Source organism: Balaenoptera musculus, chromosome 11 (genome assembly GCF_009873245.2).
Source record: "Balaenoptera musculus isolate JJ_BM4_2016_0621 chromosome 11, mBalMus1.pri.v3, whole genome shotgun sequence".
Classification (NCBI taxonomy): Eukaryota; Metazoa; Chordata; class Mammalia; order Artiodactyla; family Balaenopteridae; genus Balaenoptera; species Balaenoptera musculus.
Window position 1 is genome coordinate 97346974 of NC_045795.1, and position 16947 is coordinate 97363920.

General features: G+C 54.1%; 1 protein-coding gene across 10 annotated transcripts in view; it reads right to left on the bottom strand.

Moving 5' to 3' along the window:
* ATP2B2 (ATPase plasma membrane Ca2+ transporting 2) overlaps positions 1-16947 on the bottom strand; it is a 358026-nt gene that overhangs the window by 64833 nt on the left and 276246 nt on the right. For all 10 annotated transcript variants that reach the window (XM_036869343.1, XM_036869344.1, XM_036869348.1 and 7 more), the window contains 2 exons: positions 9736-9993; positions 8602-8727 (listed from right to left, as the gene is read on the bottom strand). In XM_036869343.1, coding sequence (XP_036725238.1) covers positions 8602-8727; positions 9736-9993 — 384 coding nt within the window. The remainder of the gene's footprint in view (positions 1-8601; positions 8728-9735; positions 9994-16947) is intronic.

The window sequence follows — 16947 nt, forward strand, 5'->3', positions numbered from 1 at the left end:
TGTGCCCCAGCAGCACGCCCAGCCTTGGCTCTGACCACTGCCCCCCAGCTCAGACACGCCCCATAGCTCCCCAAAGTCCAAACACCTTGGTCAGCACCCCCTGGATCAGACCTCAACCTTCTTCCGGCCCTTGGCCACTGATTCCCACGCCGCGCCCTCTGCCCTGGGAGCAGCACAGCTTACTGGGCCTTTCTGTCCAGCCCTGCTCCCCAGCCCCATTCCCACCTCTGCTCACATAGTTATCGCCGCCTGAATGCCCTTCCCCCACCTCTTCTCCAAAATCTCCTCCTCAAGGCTCAGGACAAATGCCTCTCCTCTTAGGTGACTTCCCTGACCCCAGCAAAAGGACATCACCTCTCTCCTCTGGACTGCCCCCTGGGGTTTCCCCTGGGGGTGCCTCCCAGCCCGGTGTCCCCACTAGCCTGTGAGCCCCTGGAGGGCAGGTTTAAGGGCGAGTCCTCTCCTCCTGCCACAGCGGAGGCTTGTAGCTGGAATCCAGCACCGTCCTCCCTGCTACCTCCTTTTTTGTATTTCCCATGGTGGACATGTATTACATTGATAATGGAGAATGCACACACCCTCAATAAGCCATCTTTATGGTTTCACAAAGGGTCAAATTCATCCAGCCCAGCCGTCCTCCCCACACCTCCCTGGGCTGCCCCTCTCCCCTACCGGGACCTCACAGCCTGGCCGCCCCTCCTGCAGGAGGAAGAACAGAGTGGACCAGGTCACCCCAGGCTGCCACTCCCCAGCTCCAGGATCCCCTGCAGGGGACAGTGTTTAACCCCAAGGGCTGCAGCTCCAGCAGTGGAACCAGAGGCATGCAAGCCATGGGTCTTTGGGTGCGGACAGAGATGAGAACCTTTTGGGGATGGGGGCCCTGGCTGGGCCTTGCACCAGGCTCCCAAGTCCATGGTCCCTTGGGTACCATCCCGTAGCCTTCACCTCCTTATGCTCCCATGGAGCCCCTCAGAATGCACAGCATGGGGGGTGGTTGATAGAGAGGACCCTAGGCTGAGGAGGAGGGGACCTGGGAACAAGTCTCGTGTCTGCTTCTGATGTGCTGTGTGACCTGAGGCCAGCCCTCTCCTCTGTGGACCTCAGTTTTGTCCTCTGTAAAATGGGGAGGTCTGGCTTAGGTCACCACCTCTCAGGGGTGAAGTCTGGGCACCCTAGGTCCCAAGGAGGTGAGGGCCACTCCTGGGTGGGGCAGGGCAGCCTCCATTGAAAGGCAGCACCTCGGGGAGTTCTGGTGGGCCAGCAGAGGCCTGAGCAGACAAACTGACCATGTGTCACTCCCTGCCAGGGCCACGCTTGTTCATGGGATGGACAAGTGTGGTGGAGTCCAGCGCTGTGCCGGGCTCTGGGGCCCAAGGGGCCTCTGGTGGTCCCTGCCCTCCAGGGGCTCACAGTCTAGTTGGGGTTGAGGGGAGCAGACAGGCACACACATCAGCAACAACACAGGACAGCAGAGACCCAAGGGTCCCTTGGCCGGCGGGGGACACAGCCCAGGCAAAGGGGGGAGATGGGACAGTGTGACAGCTGCGGATCAGCTGGGCTGAAGCTCAGGGCTCGTGAAGGGAGGGTGGCCTGAGTGGAGAGCTGCAGGGTTGGGTGTCTCCTCGGGGTTCAGTAGGGAGCCGCCGGAAGTATTCTGGGGGGAGGGAAGACGAGAACTAATATTTATGGAGGTTCCCCATGTACCCCGTACTATCTGAGCCCCTTTTCCCCACTTGGTGGCCACAGTCCCCGGGTGAGGTCATTATCATCACCCGCATTTCACAGGGCATTGCTGGGGCAGCCGGGTGGCTCCCGGCTCCTGTTCTCTCTCCCTTGCTGGGAAGGCTTGTGCACAAAGTCAGAGGCAGAGCTGTTTGGGGACACAGCCCTGAGGAGCGAGAGGGAGGCAGGCGAGCGGTGAGGGAGCTCTGTCAGCGTCTAGCTCCCGCCCATCCATCTGTGAGCCAGAAAGGAGCTCGGGCCCAGGGAACACTGCGGGCTCCCACCAATGGAACGGCCTGTCCTGCCCCACCTGAACCTTCATCTCCTCTCCCTGGAGATGACTTCTGCGGCCTCTGACCTGGCAGCTGAGTGTGGGCCAGAACTTTCCCAACTGCAGGCTCAAAGCCCATCTCTGCCTCAGACTTGCTGCAGGCCTGGTCCAGATGGCATCTCGGGGCCAAAGCCTCATGCGATGGCAAGTGGGGTGCACGGAGCCCCAGTTGGCAGAGCTAGAGGAGCCTAACTTTACAAAATGAAGCTTCTTAGCCCAGAGAGGGCAAATGGCTCACTGAGGTTGCACAGCACATGAGGCACAGGTAGGGGCTTAAACCCAGAGCTCCTCACTCTCCTGGTTTTGACTTCCTAAGCCTCTCTTTGGACAGGGAGAGGGGAGAGGTCGGACCTTCTAAAACGTCTTTTCCTGGGGGTAGAGAAGGGAAGAGGGGACGGAGGCCTTCTCTGGGGATTATCACCTGCCTCTAGCACAAGCACCAAGCAAAGCCAATGCGATTCCCATGCCAGACGCAGTTCTGTCATCATTATTGTTATCAACGCAGTTAATAACAGTAATAACGCATGCTCACAGAGCATCAGACAGTCGGCAAAGCGTTTCAGGGCCCACAAGCCCGTCCCCCTCACAACAGCCCTGTGAGGTAGGTTTTAGTGCAGGCACAACCCCAAGCCCCTCCGCCCACCTGTGGCCTCTCTGGCTCAGAGAGGTTAAGCGATGGCCCAGGGTCACACAGCTGTGAGCGGTGGAGCCGGGACTTGAACCCGTGCTCTATCCACTACACCCCGCTGCCTCTCATGGAGAAGAGGCAGGGTAGTGTAATGGAGAGAGCGCGGGCCGAGCGGCACACTGGGCCTTCCTGCGGTCACGGTGTTGTCCTAGGCTCCCTGGTGGCAGCGGCAGTGGTGGCAGGTCCGGCTCCCCGTGCCTGGCCTTCCGCTCGGCAGGCAGGGTGGGCGGCAGGCCCGAGAGAGTTTGTCGATGTCCTGGGTAACCTCATGCTGTTCATGCTCCGGTTCCAGGGGTGATGGAGGAGGGTGGGCTCCTGCAGGGGGCCGAGCCGATGGGCCTGCTGCTTTTGAGGACAGTCCCCACCCTGGCCCGCTGGCCCCCGTCCCTTCCACGGCCACATCGATGGTGCCTGGTTGTTGGTTTCCCTGTGGAATTCCCTATAAGGTGCTTCAAACAGGCCACGCCGCTGGGTAATGAAGTCACAGGGTCCTCGGAGGCGAGCTCGCGTGTGGGCGCTAGGAGGCTGCAGGCCTGGAGTCTCGCTCTGGCCCTGGCCTCGGTGGGGCTTTACACGCCTGCTTGGGGCCTCAGTTTCCCCAGCTGCAAATCGAGACCAGACCACGGTTCTCTAGGGATCTGTGAGTCCCCTGACAGGCTGTAAGGTGACAAGTCTGGACATTTACTTCTCATAAGAGGGATTGTTGCTTTCACAGGACTCTCATGGGGGTTCATGACCCAGGCGGGTTAAAAACCACTGGCCTTCCAGGAAAGGCAAAAGAAGGCTGAGGACCTGCTCTGTGTTAAAGGAGGCTGAAGAGGCAGGACATCTAAATGCTACGTGGCATCCTGCACTGGCTCCCAGCCTGGGGGACGCTGTGGGAACAGTTGGCACACGTGAATATGGGTGGTATGTCGGGTATCAGTACTGCATCAATGTTTCCTGAATTGACCGCTGTGCCGTGGTTACGCACGAGGATCCCTTTTCTTGGGAGACACACCTGAAGTAGGAAGAGGCCCTGACGAAGGAGAGAGTGAGGCTCCTGAGAGCAAGGGCGGCACGATGGCAACAGCAGTTGAACCAGAGGGGAGGCCATTCAGGCGTCCATCATACTAGTCCTGCAACTTTTCTGAAAGTTTGAAATTATATTAAAATACAAAACTAAGAAAAAAAATAGGCCGAGGTCAGAGTCTGTATTCCAGGGCCCACCCATAGGTTGCCTGACCCACACAGGCTTTTGAAAAATTGGAATTTCTTCCCAACGTCTTAAACATCGGGAGATTGACCTGAAAAATCTGAATCTCTTGCTCCCCTTGCAGAGAGTGGACTTCGCAGCCACACAGGTGGCACGTCCACAGGCAGCAGGGGAAGCACGTGAGTGCTTGGTTTGGTGCCCACGCTCCCCCTGTCTCACCCCGTGGACGTGGGGACCTGCGATTCCTGCATGTTTCTACTCTGCCTGGGCTGAAGCCACTGCAGACATGGGCCTGTGTCTGCCTGTCTGTCCTGGGGGACGAGCTCCAGGCCTCTAGGATTTCCTTTGTGCCCTCAGCTTTGGAGACATCTGAATCTTTCTGAAGGCTGGTCTGCCCCCATTTGTCAGATGGGGAGACTGAGGTCCTGACGGGCAGAGGTCACAGCGGGAGCCAATGCAGGGCTGGAACCTGGAGGTTCTGCCTCCAAGGGCTGTGTTCATTCCACACCACACAGCATCTCACACGTGCACCATTCATAGAGGACAGTCACATCTGTCCAGGCATGTGGTCCCCACAACAGCCCTGTGGGGTAGGCAGTGGGGAAGGGCTCCTCACTGGCTCACTGCACAGACACAGACGTGGAGGCTTAGAGAGGAAGGGACCTTTCCAGGGTCAAAGGTCGGGCATGGCAGGCCACCTGATCCAGAACTGAGCATTCTTTGCCTTCCTCTAGGCTGAGCCAGTGTGCCAGATGCCACGTGGGGGTTTCTGAACTACCATGAGGACCCTGCAGGTGCCCCCAGTATGGTCCCTCTGTGTTTTCTGAGGGTCATCTGACCAGAAGGCCCAGCAAAGCCACCAGCACAGGGGAAGGGTCCGAGATGTCTGGTCATGTGAGACTCCAAATGGCAGTTATGCAGGGTTCAGAGCACTGGGGAAGACAGCATTCCAGGGGAACCGCCTGGAGAAGGCAGGCTCGGGCAGGCTGAAGGTGGGGAGGAGCTGGATGGTGGAGAGACGGGGCCAGCCCAGAGACGGGGAAAGGGGACACATTCAAGGAGAAGGAAGGGAGGGGAAATGGACATGTAAGCTGGGGTTACTCTCCCATTTTACAAGAGAGAGAATGGAGGCTCAGAAAGGGTAAGAAGATTGTCCAGGGTCTCCCAGCCAATGAAGGGCAGAGTCGGGATGTGAACCTAGGCTATTTCACTCCCAAGTCCAGGCTCTGTCCGAGGAACAGGGAAGGGAACCAGCCTACCGTGAGCATCCCTCCGGCAGCACTGTGCTAGGTAGGGGCCTCATCTACATCACACACCAGGACGTCACCGTTGTCCTCACAGGTAAACTGAGGCTCAGAGAAGTGAAGCGACATGCCCAAGGCCACACAGCAAGTTCATTTCAGAGCCCAGATCTGGCTCAGCCTGCCCAACTCCGCTCTTTCTACAACGCGGCGCAGCCTCCCTCCTCACGCTGGCAGACAGTGCCTGAGCCCTAAGGTGTGCAGGGCCTGGGGTGGAGCTGGGCAGACCTCCTGACAGCCTCAGGCTCGGGCTCCCACCCTCTTGGACCGGCCAAGGATGGAAGGGGCCCATGAAAGTGAGACCTGTTAGATTTGTTTGGGTGGCGGGACTGTGGATGGTTTTGCTCTTTATTTTATTTGAGATGCTTCGCGCAGCACAAAACTCAATCAGCATGATGAGGCTGTGCCCGGATGGGCTGAGCGCAGTGTGACGTCACAGGCTAATGCATGGGTCCCAGGTGGCACAGGGCAGGGGTGGTCAGGGAAGACTTCGTGGAGGAGGTGGGACTGAGCAGATGGGCAGGAGTTAAATGTGCAATGGGGAAGGGAGAGAGCCGTGTGGGAGGAGGGAACGGCCTCAGCAGAGGCAGGGCAGAAGGAAGGAAACAAGGCGGGTCTATAGCAGAGGTGCAGGTGAGGACAGGTGTACTCAATCTGTGACTCTCACCACAGGGAGAAGCACTGAATGCAGCGCCCATTCAGGGTTTCGGCCTCCTCTACAACAGACTCACCCATAGCCTGTCCAGGCCCTGCTCACACACAATCAGTGACGGGGAACTCACTACCATACAGGCAGCCTCTTTGGTTCCTAGAATGGTTCTGACTGTTACAGAATTCTTCTCTTTCCAATTAGATTGCTTTCCATCGGGCTGACCATGCCTCTTTCTCACTGTCTTTTCCCCAGGAGCCTGGGCTAAGCCACTGCCCTCCCTCTCCACCATGCAGCTGGGTTTCTGAATGTCAGTACTGCAGCTCACGGTCAAGTTTCATTTTCTTGAGTCTAGTTCACCCTGCACTCTGGCCATCTTTGTGGGTACCGACTCTTGCTTTCTCTTTGTCAGTCTTCCTGGACTTGTGGTCTCTGTGAACTTGATGGGCATATGTTCATACTGCAACAGGACAGAGCTCCAGGGAAGGCTGCTAGAAACCTTTCACCAGTTTGCCAGCAGTTCAAGAGTCAGCACAAACTGACCAAAATCCCCTGGCCTCAGCACACTCTTCTCCATCTTGCCCACAAAGACACCACGAGAGACCTTGGCTCCTGTTTCCTGACATCCAGAGGCCCAGGGTCTACTCCATTTGCCTGGGCTTCCAGCCAGATGGATAGATCGAGACTAGAGTGGTTGATTCCACTTCAGTTGGCCAGCCAACTTCCCATCCATCTCTGCCCTGTTGCTCTTTTCCAGAGTCTTTGCACCTGTGCCCACCTCTGTGGCTGGTTGCTCATGCTTCAGGTCAGTGATCCTGAACATTTTCTCTCCCCAGCCTCCTGCCAGGGAACCATCCCTCCTCTCCTTCCTCCAAACTGTCTGGAACCTTCATCACTCATCCACTCAGGCCTAGCGCCTCCCCTCGACTTGCACTGATCCTCATGACCCACCCAGCCACTTCTCCCAAGGATGCTCGCCTCTCTGACAACCACTTCAGCCCAGAGGTCAGAACCAGGGCCACAGGGCGAAGACCATTTACTGAGCTCTCATGTGGCTCTAAGTTCCAAGAGGGCATTTGAGGCTTTCCATGATCACTTGGTCAGACCCCCCGGGCCTTTGCACTCGCTATCCTTCTGCCTAGAATGCTGTTTCTTCTCATTGTTCTGGTTTTAGCTCAAATGCAACCTCTTCAGACAGGCTTTTCCCTGATCAACTAAGATTCCCGTCCCCTTCCTCATGGTCTCTATCTCACTATAACGGTGTAATGTCTTCACCTGACTTACCACTATCTGAAATTATGTTACATTATCTGCTTGTTTGTTCCTTCCTTGTCTGTCTCTTTGACTAGATGCTAAGCTCCAGGAGGGCAGGGACCTTGTTTGTCTCATTAACCACTGGCACACAGTAGGTGCTTAATAAATGCTGGTTTGATAGTTCTTGATAATAAATGCCCCAGACCTAATTCTCACTCCTTTTTACCATCGTACCCTGCAGACATGCTACTCCTCCTCTGTATTTCTAGGAAATCCTGCTGTGTCTCTGCCAGGAGGGCCCTTTCTCCACAACTCTGCTTGGTGGGCTCCTACTCACCCCTTAAAACCCAGCTCAATTCCACCTCTCTGGATAGTTCTGTTCTGTTGGTTTTCTCACACCTTCCTCACTCCTCTACTGTGGAATTAGCTGTCTGCTGGTCTGCTTCCCCCAGCTTACTCAAGCTGGGGGCTTCCAAGGCCAGGGGATGAGTCTGTATCATCATGGAAGGGAGGGCCCAGGGCCTGGCCCAGAGCAACTGCTCAGAGGATGTTTGCTGAGCATTGCTGGACAATAAAGCCTTTTTGGTGTCCCTGCTTGGAGGGGGGGTATTTCACCTGTCTGGTGCCTCACCTCTGCAGGGTCTCCCCTCCTCTCTTGCCCCCTGCAGCAGCCAGACTGAGATCTTAAAAATGTAAACATGATCAGCTTACTGCTGATTCCAGAGAATCCTCATCATACTCAGAAAATTTATAAACTCCTGACCACGGTGCACAAAGTCTCCCTCTTGCTCATGGTCCTGCCTCAGGACCTTTGCACTTGCTACTCCTGCTCCCTGCTATACTCTTTCCCTGGAAAGTTGCAAGACCAGCTCCTTTTCATCATTCACACCTCAGCTCACACGTGGCCTCCCCGACCTACCCAACCACCTGCACTCCATTGCCTTGCTTTTTTTTCATCCTATACCTATTACCCTCTGGAATTTTTACATTGTCTGTCTTTCCACACTACACTACAAGCTCCTCAAGGCTGGGGTCTCATCTGCCTTGTACACTGCTGTGTCCCCAGCCTCCAGCCCAATGCCTGGCACACAGCAGGCATCTAAAGTAGGCATCACCAGACTGATTCTTTCTCATCCCTAACGAGAACAGGCTTCCATGTTCGACTTTTCAGAGAATCAACTTACTAGACGGTAAGTTTCATGGGGGCAGGAAGTCGTTGTCAGTTTTATTCACTGTGCTCACCCCAGGGCCTGGAGTACTGCTGAGTGCACAGCAGGCTCAGTGTACGACTACAGGGGAAAAGGGAGGGAGTTCTCGTTTGGGGCCGAGTTGGCCAGAGATCCGGAGACAAGGCCCAAAGTCTCGGAGACTCTCCAGCCTCATAAAGGGGACATGGATGCCCCCTGGGCATGGGGGCAGGAACTGGCAATGGGAGTGAGCCCACCGTGGGCCACAGCTCACCTGACAGCAGCATGGGGTCCTTGTCCACAGACTTGCGCACCTGGTCAGACTCCCCCGTCAGGGAGCTTTCATCGATCTTGAGGTCATTGCCCTGGATGAAGAGGCCATCTGCAGGGAGGAGGTCGCCTGGTAGGAAGAAAGGTGAGGGGGTCAGTCAGCAGGGTCTCAGGTGGCTGGAGAGGCTGGAATATTCTCTTCAAGGCATGATTACAAGGAAGGGTCACCCTTGGGAACCGGCTGCCTAGAGTTCCCAGGACACAGGAACCAAGATGGCGCCCATCACAGGACAATAGGCAGCTGCAGCCTGGGGCCAGGGTGAAGGGCATGAGGCCTGGAGGGCTGGGGTTAGGTCCCGCAATAATACTAGCTTGGGTGGGCATGTCCTTCAGTTTATAAAGTGCTTCTCTTGGCATGGCATGGATTTGGGGCCCAGGTTTCTCAATGATTCAATCTTCTCTGGTCTCAACTATGTGTTGGGGAAATTCTTTTGGAAGGGATTAATCTCTCTTGACTAGGCTGAAGAGCCCCCAAGACAGGCATGCTATCAGAGGAAACCAAGCCCCCTAGGGCTGAGTGAGGAGAGACCTGCCAATCTTTCCCCCATCTTTGGCCTCTACTTACCTAGGACATATCTCATCTAAATCCCCTTTGGCACCAGCCTGCTCACTTTCTCCATGACAGCATCACAGGCCTAGAATGTTCGCTCATCCATGTCCACTCCCTATAACACCTTCTCTAGCCCAACAACCATCCATTAACAGCCAAATCAGAGGTGGGAAGTGGATTTCACCTCATCAACCCATTCTGAGTCTTAGTGGTCCTTGGAGTGTTATATTGAGAAGGCGTCTGAGGATGTATCTAGGCTTTGAGCTGAGATTGATTAGTAATGTCTGCTAAGGGTAGAAGTCTGGAGAGTTGTGGTACATGTGCCATGTATTTGCCATTTCTGATTTAAATGGATTCTGGAATCTTACCGCCAGAAAGGAGCCTTCCACCTCTCCAAGGAACTCAGAAGACAACCTGGCTTGGGCTCAGCCTTCAGGGATCCACCCCCTGCCCTTGGCCAGCCTCTCTGGGTCCCACCTGTGCCCAGATGCCAGCTCCAGCATGTGGCTCTGTGGTTGGGTCACTTACCATATTTGACCTGGGCGATATCCCCAACCACGATCTCAGCCACAGGGATCTGGACCACCTGGCCAGCCCGGACCACGGTGAACTTCTGCTCCTGTTCAATGCGGCTCTGCAGGCCCCGGAACTGTTTCTCTTTGCTCCAGTCATTGAAGGCCGTGACCAGGACCACGCAGATGACCGAGAGGAGGATGGCGGCCCCCTCGATCCAGCCCGCCTCCGCCTCCCCTTCATCTTCTGCCCCCGCCTGGGCCGTTGCACATCCTGCAGAGAGCAGAAGGAAGCAGGTGGGGTGGGTCAGCCAGGCAGAAGGGGCCTCACAGCAATCAACAGTGCAAGTGCTTTAGGGTCTAAAATGCAGTTTTGCTGATGTCCTTTCCTTCCCTTCTTCCAGCAACTGTGAGGCAGGTTTCTAGGCTGGGGCGGGAGCCAGAGTGCTGGACCTGCCCTCCAGCAGGCTGGTCTGGATCTTGCTGCTGCCCCTCTATGGTCCTGGGTTAGCCTCCCCTAAGCGTTGGTGTCCTTATCTGCAAAATGGGAGTCGCTGAGACCACCTTCCAGACTCAAGGGGAGGAAGGCAAAAGCTCCAGCCTCTGCTTAGCACACAGGAGGTTCTTACTCAGCCCTTGTTGGATTTGAGCCCCGACTACACAGTGAGGACACCGACACCCCGAGCCACTTGTCTGATCCACAGTGACCCTCCACCCCACACCCTTGCACCACTGAACCTCCAGGTCTGGGCCCCACATTGCTTAAGGCCTGCCAGACCCACCATGTGAAAAAGAAAAAGAAGACACCAGACACATTTGATACCAAGGCCTCGGACTTGAAGGACGTGAAGGCAGGTCCCGCCCACGCAGTGCTGAGCCCTTAGGGCCTTTCCAAGCCCCTCCGCACATCCCGTCTCCCGCATCCCCACAAGGATCCGGAAAGTCAGAGGTATTACCCCCATGAACAGATGTGGAAACCGAGGCCCAGAGAGGTGAGTGCCACACCAGGACTGGCCTAGGCCCTTCCTTCCAATGGGCAGGGGTTGGGGGCGGAGAACGGGTCTCTCCATGGGCGGCGACTGGGAGCAGCACCTGACCACCCACTCCTAGAAAACTCAGAGTGGGCCCCTTCCACCGAGGCTGGGCCCTGACTGGGCCATTCGCAAGGCCTGCTGTGTGCCAGGCATTCACCTTAATCCTCCAGCTGGCTGAGAGGAGAGAAGCGGTTCAGAGAGGGACAGCAACTCAGCCAAGATCACACAGCAGATCTGGAGTTTCAATCCAGGCCTGGAATCTGACACCGGACCTGGCCTGCCCACTATCCCTGAGCCCAGCGGTCCTCTCTGCCACACGCTGGCCTCACTGGGAAAGTAGAAAATGTTGCCAAAGACCCGTGGTCGACTGTCTGGAAGTCTAATTCAGTCCCAAGGAAGAGAGAACAGCAGTTTCAAGAGTCCCCAGCATGACTCCCTGGGAAACCAGGGGTCGAAAGCAACATGACCAGAAGGCCAGGTGGTACCAGGGAATATTTTCTGGTTCTCAGCTCCTGGAAGGGTCAAGGCCCAGCTGGTGGGCCCATGCTTGGGATGATACAGAGTCACCGCAGGCCGGCGGTGTCACTAGAAAATGCCACATCTTTCGCTGAACCAGCCACCCTTCATCGGCTAATAAACAACTATACCACTGTGTGGGGTCCTCAAAGCCGCTTTTCTTTTCTTTGGGAATTTCAGACTTTTCCAATAATTTTAAACTGTTTAACTGAACCAGCCTTTGGTGGTGATGATAATCATTATCATGTGACGATAACTGGCATCGGGCTAGCTCGGAGTTCAGATCCCAGCTGTGTGCCCGGAGCTAGCTGCTTAACCACTGTGCCCTGGTTTTCTCATCTGCAAAACTGGGGTAATGACAGGTGCTCCCTCCGAGGTGGTGGTGAGGCCTGGGGAGAGGCTGTACGTAAAGCACCTGATGCAGCGAGCACACAGTAAACGCTCAGTGTCAGGGCGGCTTCTTGTCCAGCACGTGATGCCATCACACAGGCAGCCTGAATGGGGCCTCGAGCCCCACGCGCCAGAGGGGATCCAGCTGGACTTCAGAACCGCGTGAAGATGGGAGGAGGGGAACTAGGGTGCCCCTCTACTAGTGAACGACCCCAGTGAAATCCCCCAAACTGGGAAACACAGGTGAACCTCGCTAAATAGAAACCCAGTACACGGAGATGCATTCTCTTGGACTTCAGGGGAGTGACTCAAGATACAGAGCTCAGTGCTTCTCCTTCTGGGACTTTTGTTATCCCCTGCCCCTGCCACATGCTCTGTAAGTGGGAAGGCTGTTTTTTCCCTGTCCTGTGCTTCATCAACGGCCCCCCGCTTTAGTAACTGAAACGTTTAGGACACTTAGAGACAGTCCAGGACAATGAAAAGCCTTTGGGCTCTGGAACTGGAAAGACATGGCTTCAAATCCAGGCTCTGCTGTGTGATCTTGGGTGAGTGACTTGGCCTCTCTGAGTCTCAGTTTGGACAGCTATAAAGTGGGATGACCCCAGGGACTTTGTGAACCCAGGGCTTAGTAAGGGCCTGGCATGTGGTGAGTACACGGCAGACGTTGGTCCTCTCCTTTTCATGAGCTTCTCTCTTTGGACTGACTTCTGAGAGCCAAGGGCATGGTAGCTGAGTGGGTCCACCTGTTACCTTGACTCCAAGCCCTGTCTGCTGCCCTTGCTGATTCAATACCAAGGAGCCCTCTGGGCCCTTGAGGGCACTCACTTGGCCAGCAAAAGCCCATCAGCTTTTTGAGAACTGTCTGATGATTACATGGTGCCCTGGGATGGCAAGAAAGTAGGGATGCAGATTGCTTAAGCTATTGGGAGCCACCAAACCCTGAAAACAACTCCTGCTGTTCTGGTGCAATTAAGGGAAAGAGATGAGAAAGGGGAAGAAAGAGGGGCGTGGGTAGGCTCTGCTGAGGTCTCCTCTGGGGCTCCCTTGGACTGGGGCAGGGACAGGATCTGGAGATTGTGACCACAGGGTCTGTGAAACCTGCAGCTGCCCTCCCTGGACCCAGGGTTTTCTAGGGTGTGGCCGCATACTGGCTGTGTGACCTTGGGGAATCCACTTGGCCTCTCTGGGCTTCCCTCTAGTTGTTCATCAGTAAAATGGGGAAACTACTTTCTAGGTGGTTAGCAGGGCCTAGCATCGAATAAGGACTCTCAAAACTGGTCAAGCCACAAACATTTTCTAAGCACCCACTATGTGCCGGTCACTCTGCTGGCACTCTGGCACTAGGGGAGCTGTCACAGGCAGGGAGTTGGAAGCATGGGGTATGCCTATCCCAGCCCTGCCACAAAAGTGCTGTGTGACCTCTGACAAGTGTCTGGAGGTCTCTGAGCCAAGAAAGCAAACAGGGAAGGGCTATGCGTGCTGTAAGGCAGTCTAGAGCCTGTTAGTTCATCACCAGCGTCGTTTTATACATAACTGATGCAGCCTGAGTCTGACATGGCAGGGGGTGGTCCAGGCAACATGCAAGGTCCAGAGCTCAGAGCTCAGGCCGGGGCCTGGGTGTTGGGGAGGAGGACGCACAGTCACGAGGTGCAGGAACTTCATTCTGTGGGACTAGAGCGTGTGCATCTGCCCTCATCAACTGAGTGTGGCCTGAGCTAGTGTCTCAGCGGGAGGAAGGGAGGTGCAGTAGAAAGAACCAGAAGCCTTGGGTTTAAAATCCAGCCCTACTGTCTAAAAGCTGTGTGACCTTAGGCAAGTCCTTCCCCTCTCTGGGCGTTGGCTCCCACCTCTCTAAGATGGAGGTGATCCCAGCCATCTGTGTGCAGAGCTGTGGGAAGGCTCCTCCTGGTACAGCCTGGGAGCCTGATCCATGTTCCCACTGCACCCCGTCTATCATCTGCCTGCTGAGTTCTAATCTTGCACTAAATTGGGTCACATGAGGTCACTTCTCTGGGTGGCACTGACTCAAACCCGGTCACTCTCTGAGGAAACGTAGCCGAGGGATAGGAGCGTGGGCTCGGGAGCTGGAATGCCTTGGTCTGAGTCACGGCTCTGCCGCTTCCCAAAGTCTGACCTCCCAAGTCATTTACCATCTCAGGGCCTTGGTTTCCTGGGTAATAATAGCACCTGCCCACGGGTTTGTTGTGAGGGTCAAGTGAGGATCAAATGAACTTTTACCCTAAAAGCTTCCAACTAGCTGTGGCTCTAAAAATAGTAGGAATTACCCTTCTTTTTTTTTTTTTTAATTTATTTATTTATTTATTTTTGGCTGTGCTGGGTCTTCGTCTCTGTGCGAGGGCCTTCTCCAGCTGCGGCAAGCGGGGGCCACTCTTCATCGCGGTGCGCGGGCCTCTCACTGTCACGGCCTCTCCTGTTGCGGAGCACAGGCTCCAGACGCGCAGGCTCAGTAATTGTGGCTCACGGGCCCGGTTGCTCCGCGGCATGTGGGATCTTCCCAGACCAGGGCTCGAACCCACGTCCCCTGCATTGGCAGGCAGATTCTCAACCACTGCGCCACCAGGGAAGCCCTGAATTACCCTTCTTATTATGCTTTGTGTTGCACCCTTAGCTTTGTTCAAGGCTCATGCAAGTAGCCATGTACCATCTTCTTCTATATTTTCTGGAAAACTTCTGCAAAGGATGTTGCCCATTATGCATCTCTCATAATATCCTACGTGAAAGTTCATCCCAGAATTCATTGTCAGGGGACATGCTATCTTCCTAAAGAACTACCTTTCCTCCTTGTTGATTACTTGAGCTATGCAAATCCTCCCAATTCACTTTCTGCTTTGGCTGCCAGGAAGTTCAAAGTCAAATTTCTATCTCAATCGTGGTAGCAAATTTATTTGCTTTAAACTCTCTTTGGAAAGAGGTCATGCAGAAAAAAGAAATCAGCTAGTAATATTAGGTATAAAATTGAGGTAGTTGGCCAGAGAGACTTGGCTATCCAGTTTCTCAGAAAACCCTGGCCTGGGAGGGGGTGGGGTGACAGCTGTTCAAGGAACCTCAGAGACCACTTTCTCGTTTGGGGAAAGGAGGCCCATAAGGGTTATTTCTTACATGCTTTTCACTTTTTATTTGCTTGCCTGAAGCAGTGACCCTAGTAGGATTATCTACTTACACAGCACATTGATTAGGAAATGTCTAATTATAATTAATAACAAAGAACAGTGTTTACACTTTTCTACTAACGCCAAATCAGATTATAAAAAGCTAACAACAAAAAAATATGTGATCCCACATATCTCATGGTATGTGCGTGCATATATATCTGTTTGCCTATCTATCTATGTATACATGCGTAGAGTGATACAGGTTTAAAAGCGTTTGTCATCAGAAAGGAAAGCTGTCATGGAGCTGGTGAAGCCTTAGCCCTTGGGAGGTGCTCAGTTTCTGGAATGAAGGATGAATGGAGGTTGAGGTTTTCTTTTCCTTTCTTTTTTTTAAATTGAAGTATAATTGACTTACAATGTCGTGTTAGTTTCAGGTGTACAGCACAGTGATTCAGTTTTACATGCATGTGTGTGTGTGTGTATATATATATATATATATATATATATATATACACACACACATATATTCTTTTTCAGATTCTTTTCCCTTATAGGTTATTACAAAATATTCAGTAGAGTTCCCTGTGCTATACAGTAGGTCCTTGCTGGTTATGTATTTTATATATAGTAGTGTGTATATGTTAATCCCAACCACCTCATTTATTTATGAGGTTTTCCATTAGGACTTCTAAGTCCTGACTTTGAGAAAGAGGGTTTGCCCCAGAACCCTCCCTGGGTGAGTGGCACAGTGTTTCCTCCACCCACAAAACAATGCCCCCATTCAGAACCTAGGACAGGTTTCGGGATGCCCTCTCAAGTCCGAGACTCGTCATGTGGGAAAGCATGTTCAGCATCGGGCCCACAAGGGTGTGCCTGACACTGAACCAAGCTAGGACCACGACTGAGAGTCCTTCTCCCGCAAGGCACACAGCGTGGGATCCCCGATGGGGATGCAGGGAAGGAAGCCCGGGGTGGTCTACCCGCAGCGGCTGCAGGTCCAGCACCTCCAGGTGCCCTCTGTGCGTGCCACACTGTCCACACGGCCCTTCACCACCTCCCTGTAATAACCCTTCGAGGTGAGGTCTGTCGCCCTGTTTTGCAGATGAGGAAACTGAGACTCAGAGAAGGAAAGTGACTTGCTTAAGGGCACACAGCCAGGAAGTGATGGAGACAGGATTCTAACCCGGGGAAATGGGCTCCCTTCAGAAACTGAGTCTTCATCCACTGCATTCTCCTTCCACACTCAGAGAGCAGTGGCTGGCCGGGGAGAGGGAGAATGGCTTTCTTGAAGCAAAGTTTCCCTTCCTGATCTTCTAGGACAGAGGTTGGCGAACTTTCTCTATAAAAGGCCTGAAAGTGAATATTTCAGTCTTTGTGGGCCTTGCTGTCTTTGTCACAGTCACTCAACCCTGCCGTCGTGGTGGGAAGTCAGCCACAGACAGCATGGAAAATAAATGGGGGTGTCCCAACGAAACTGCATTTTTAGACGATGACATATGAATTTTCATACAATAGTCACGTGCCACAAAATAGTATTATTTTGATTTTCTTTCAACTGCTTAAAAATGTAAAAACCAATCTTAGCTCACGGGCCGTATAAAAACAGGAGGTGAGCCAGAGTTGGCCGTGGGCTGAAGTTTGTGATCCCTGTTGTAGAATATCAGGTGCACAGAGCTCTGACGTCATCATGGATTTTTTCGTAGTTGCAGGCCTTGAGGAGCCAGCAATTTCGGGGTTCTGAGGAGAAGCCCAGCGTTGGAGCTGAAACAGGGTCGCTCAGAAGCTGGAGCACCCAGAGAGCAGGGCACCTGAGAACAGGGCTGATGCCCTGTCAGATCAGAGTGTGGATGTAGGCCACGGGTGAGCGATTTGGGGGCTCTGTCACCAGCTGTGAGAGTGGGGAGCTCTCAGAGAGCAGCCTGGACAGAAGTTCGGGGTCACCCACCCTTGGGCTCCATCCAACACAACCAGAGTCTCTCAGGGAGTGGTCTGGGCAGTGGTGTTTTTAACAAGCCCCAGTGCAAAACCTGGGGACTATTTCTTAGCTGTGTGACCTCGAGCCAGTTAACTCACTTCTCTGTGCCCTGGTTTCCTCATCTTTAAGATGGGCATAATCATGGACCCTACCTCATGGGGTTGTTAGGACAGCATCTCAGCCCAGAGCTCGGCACCCTG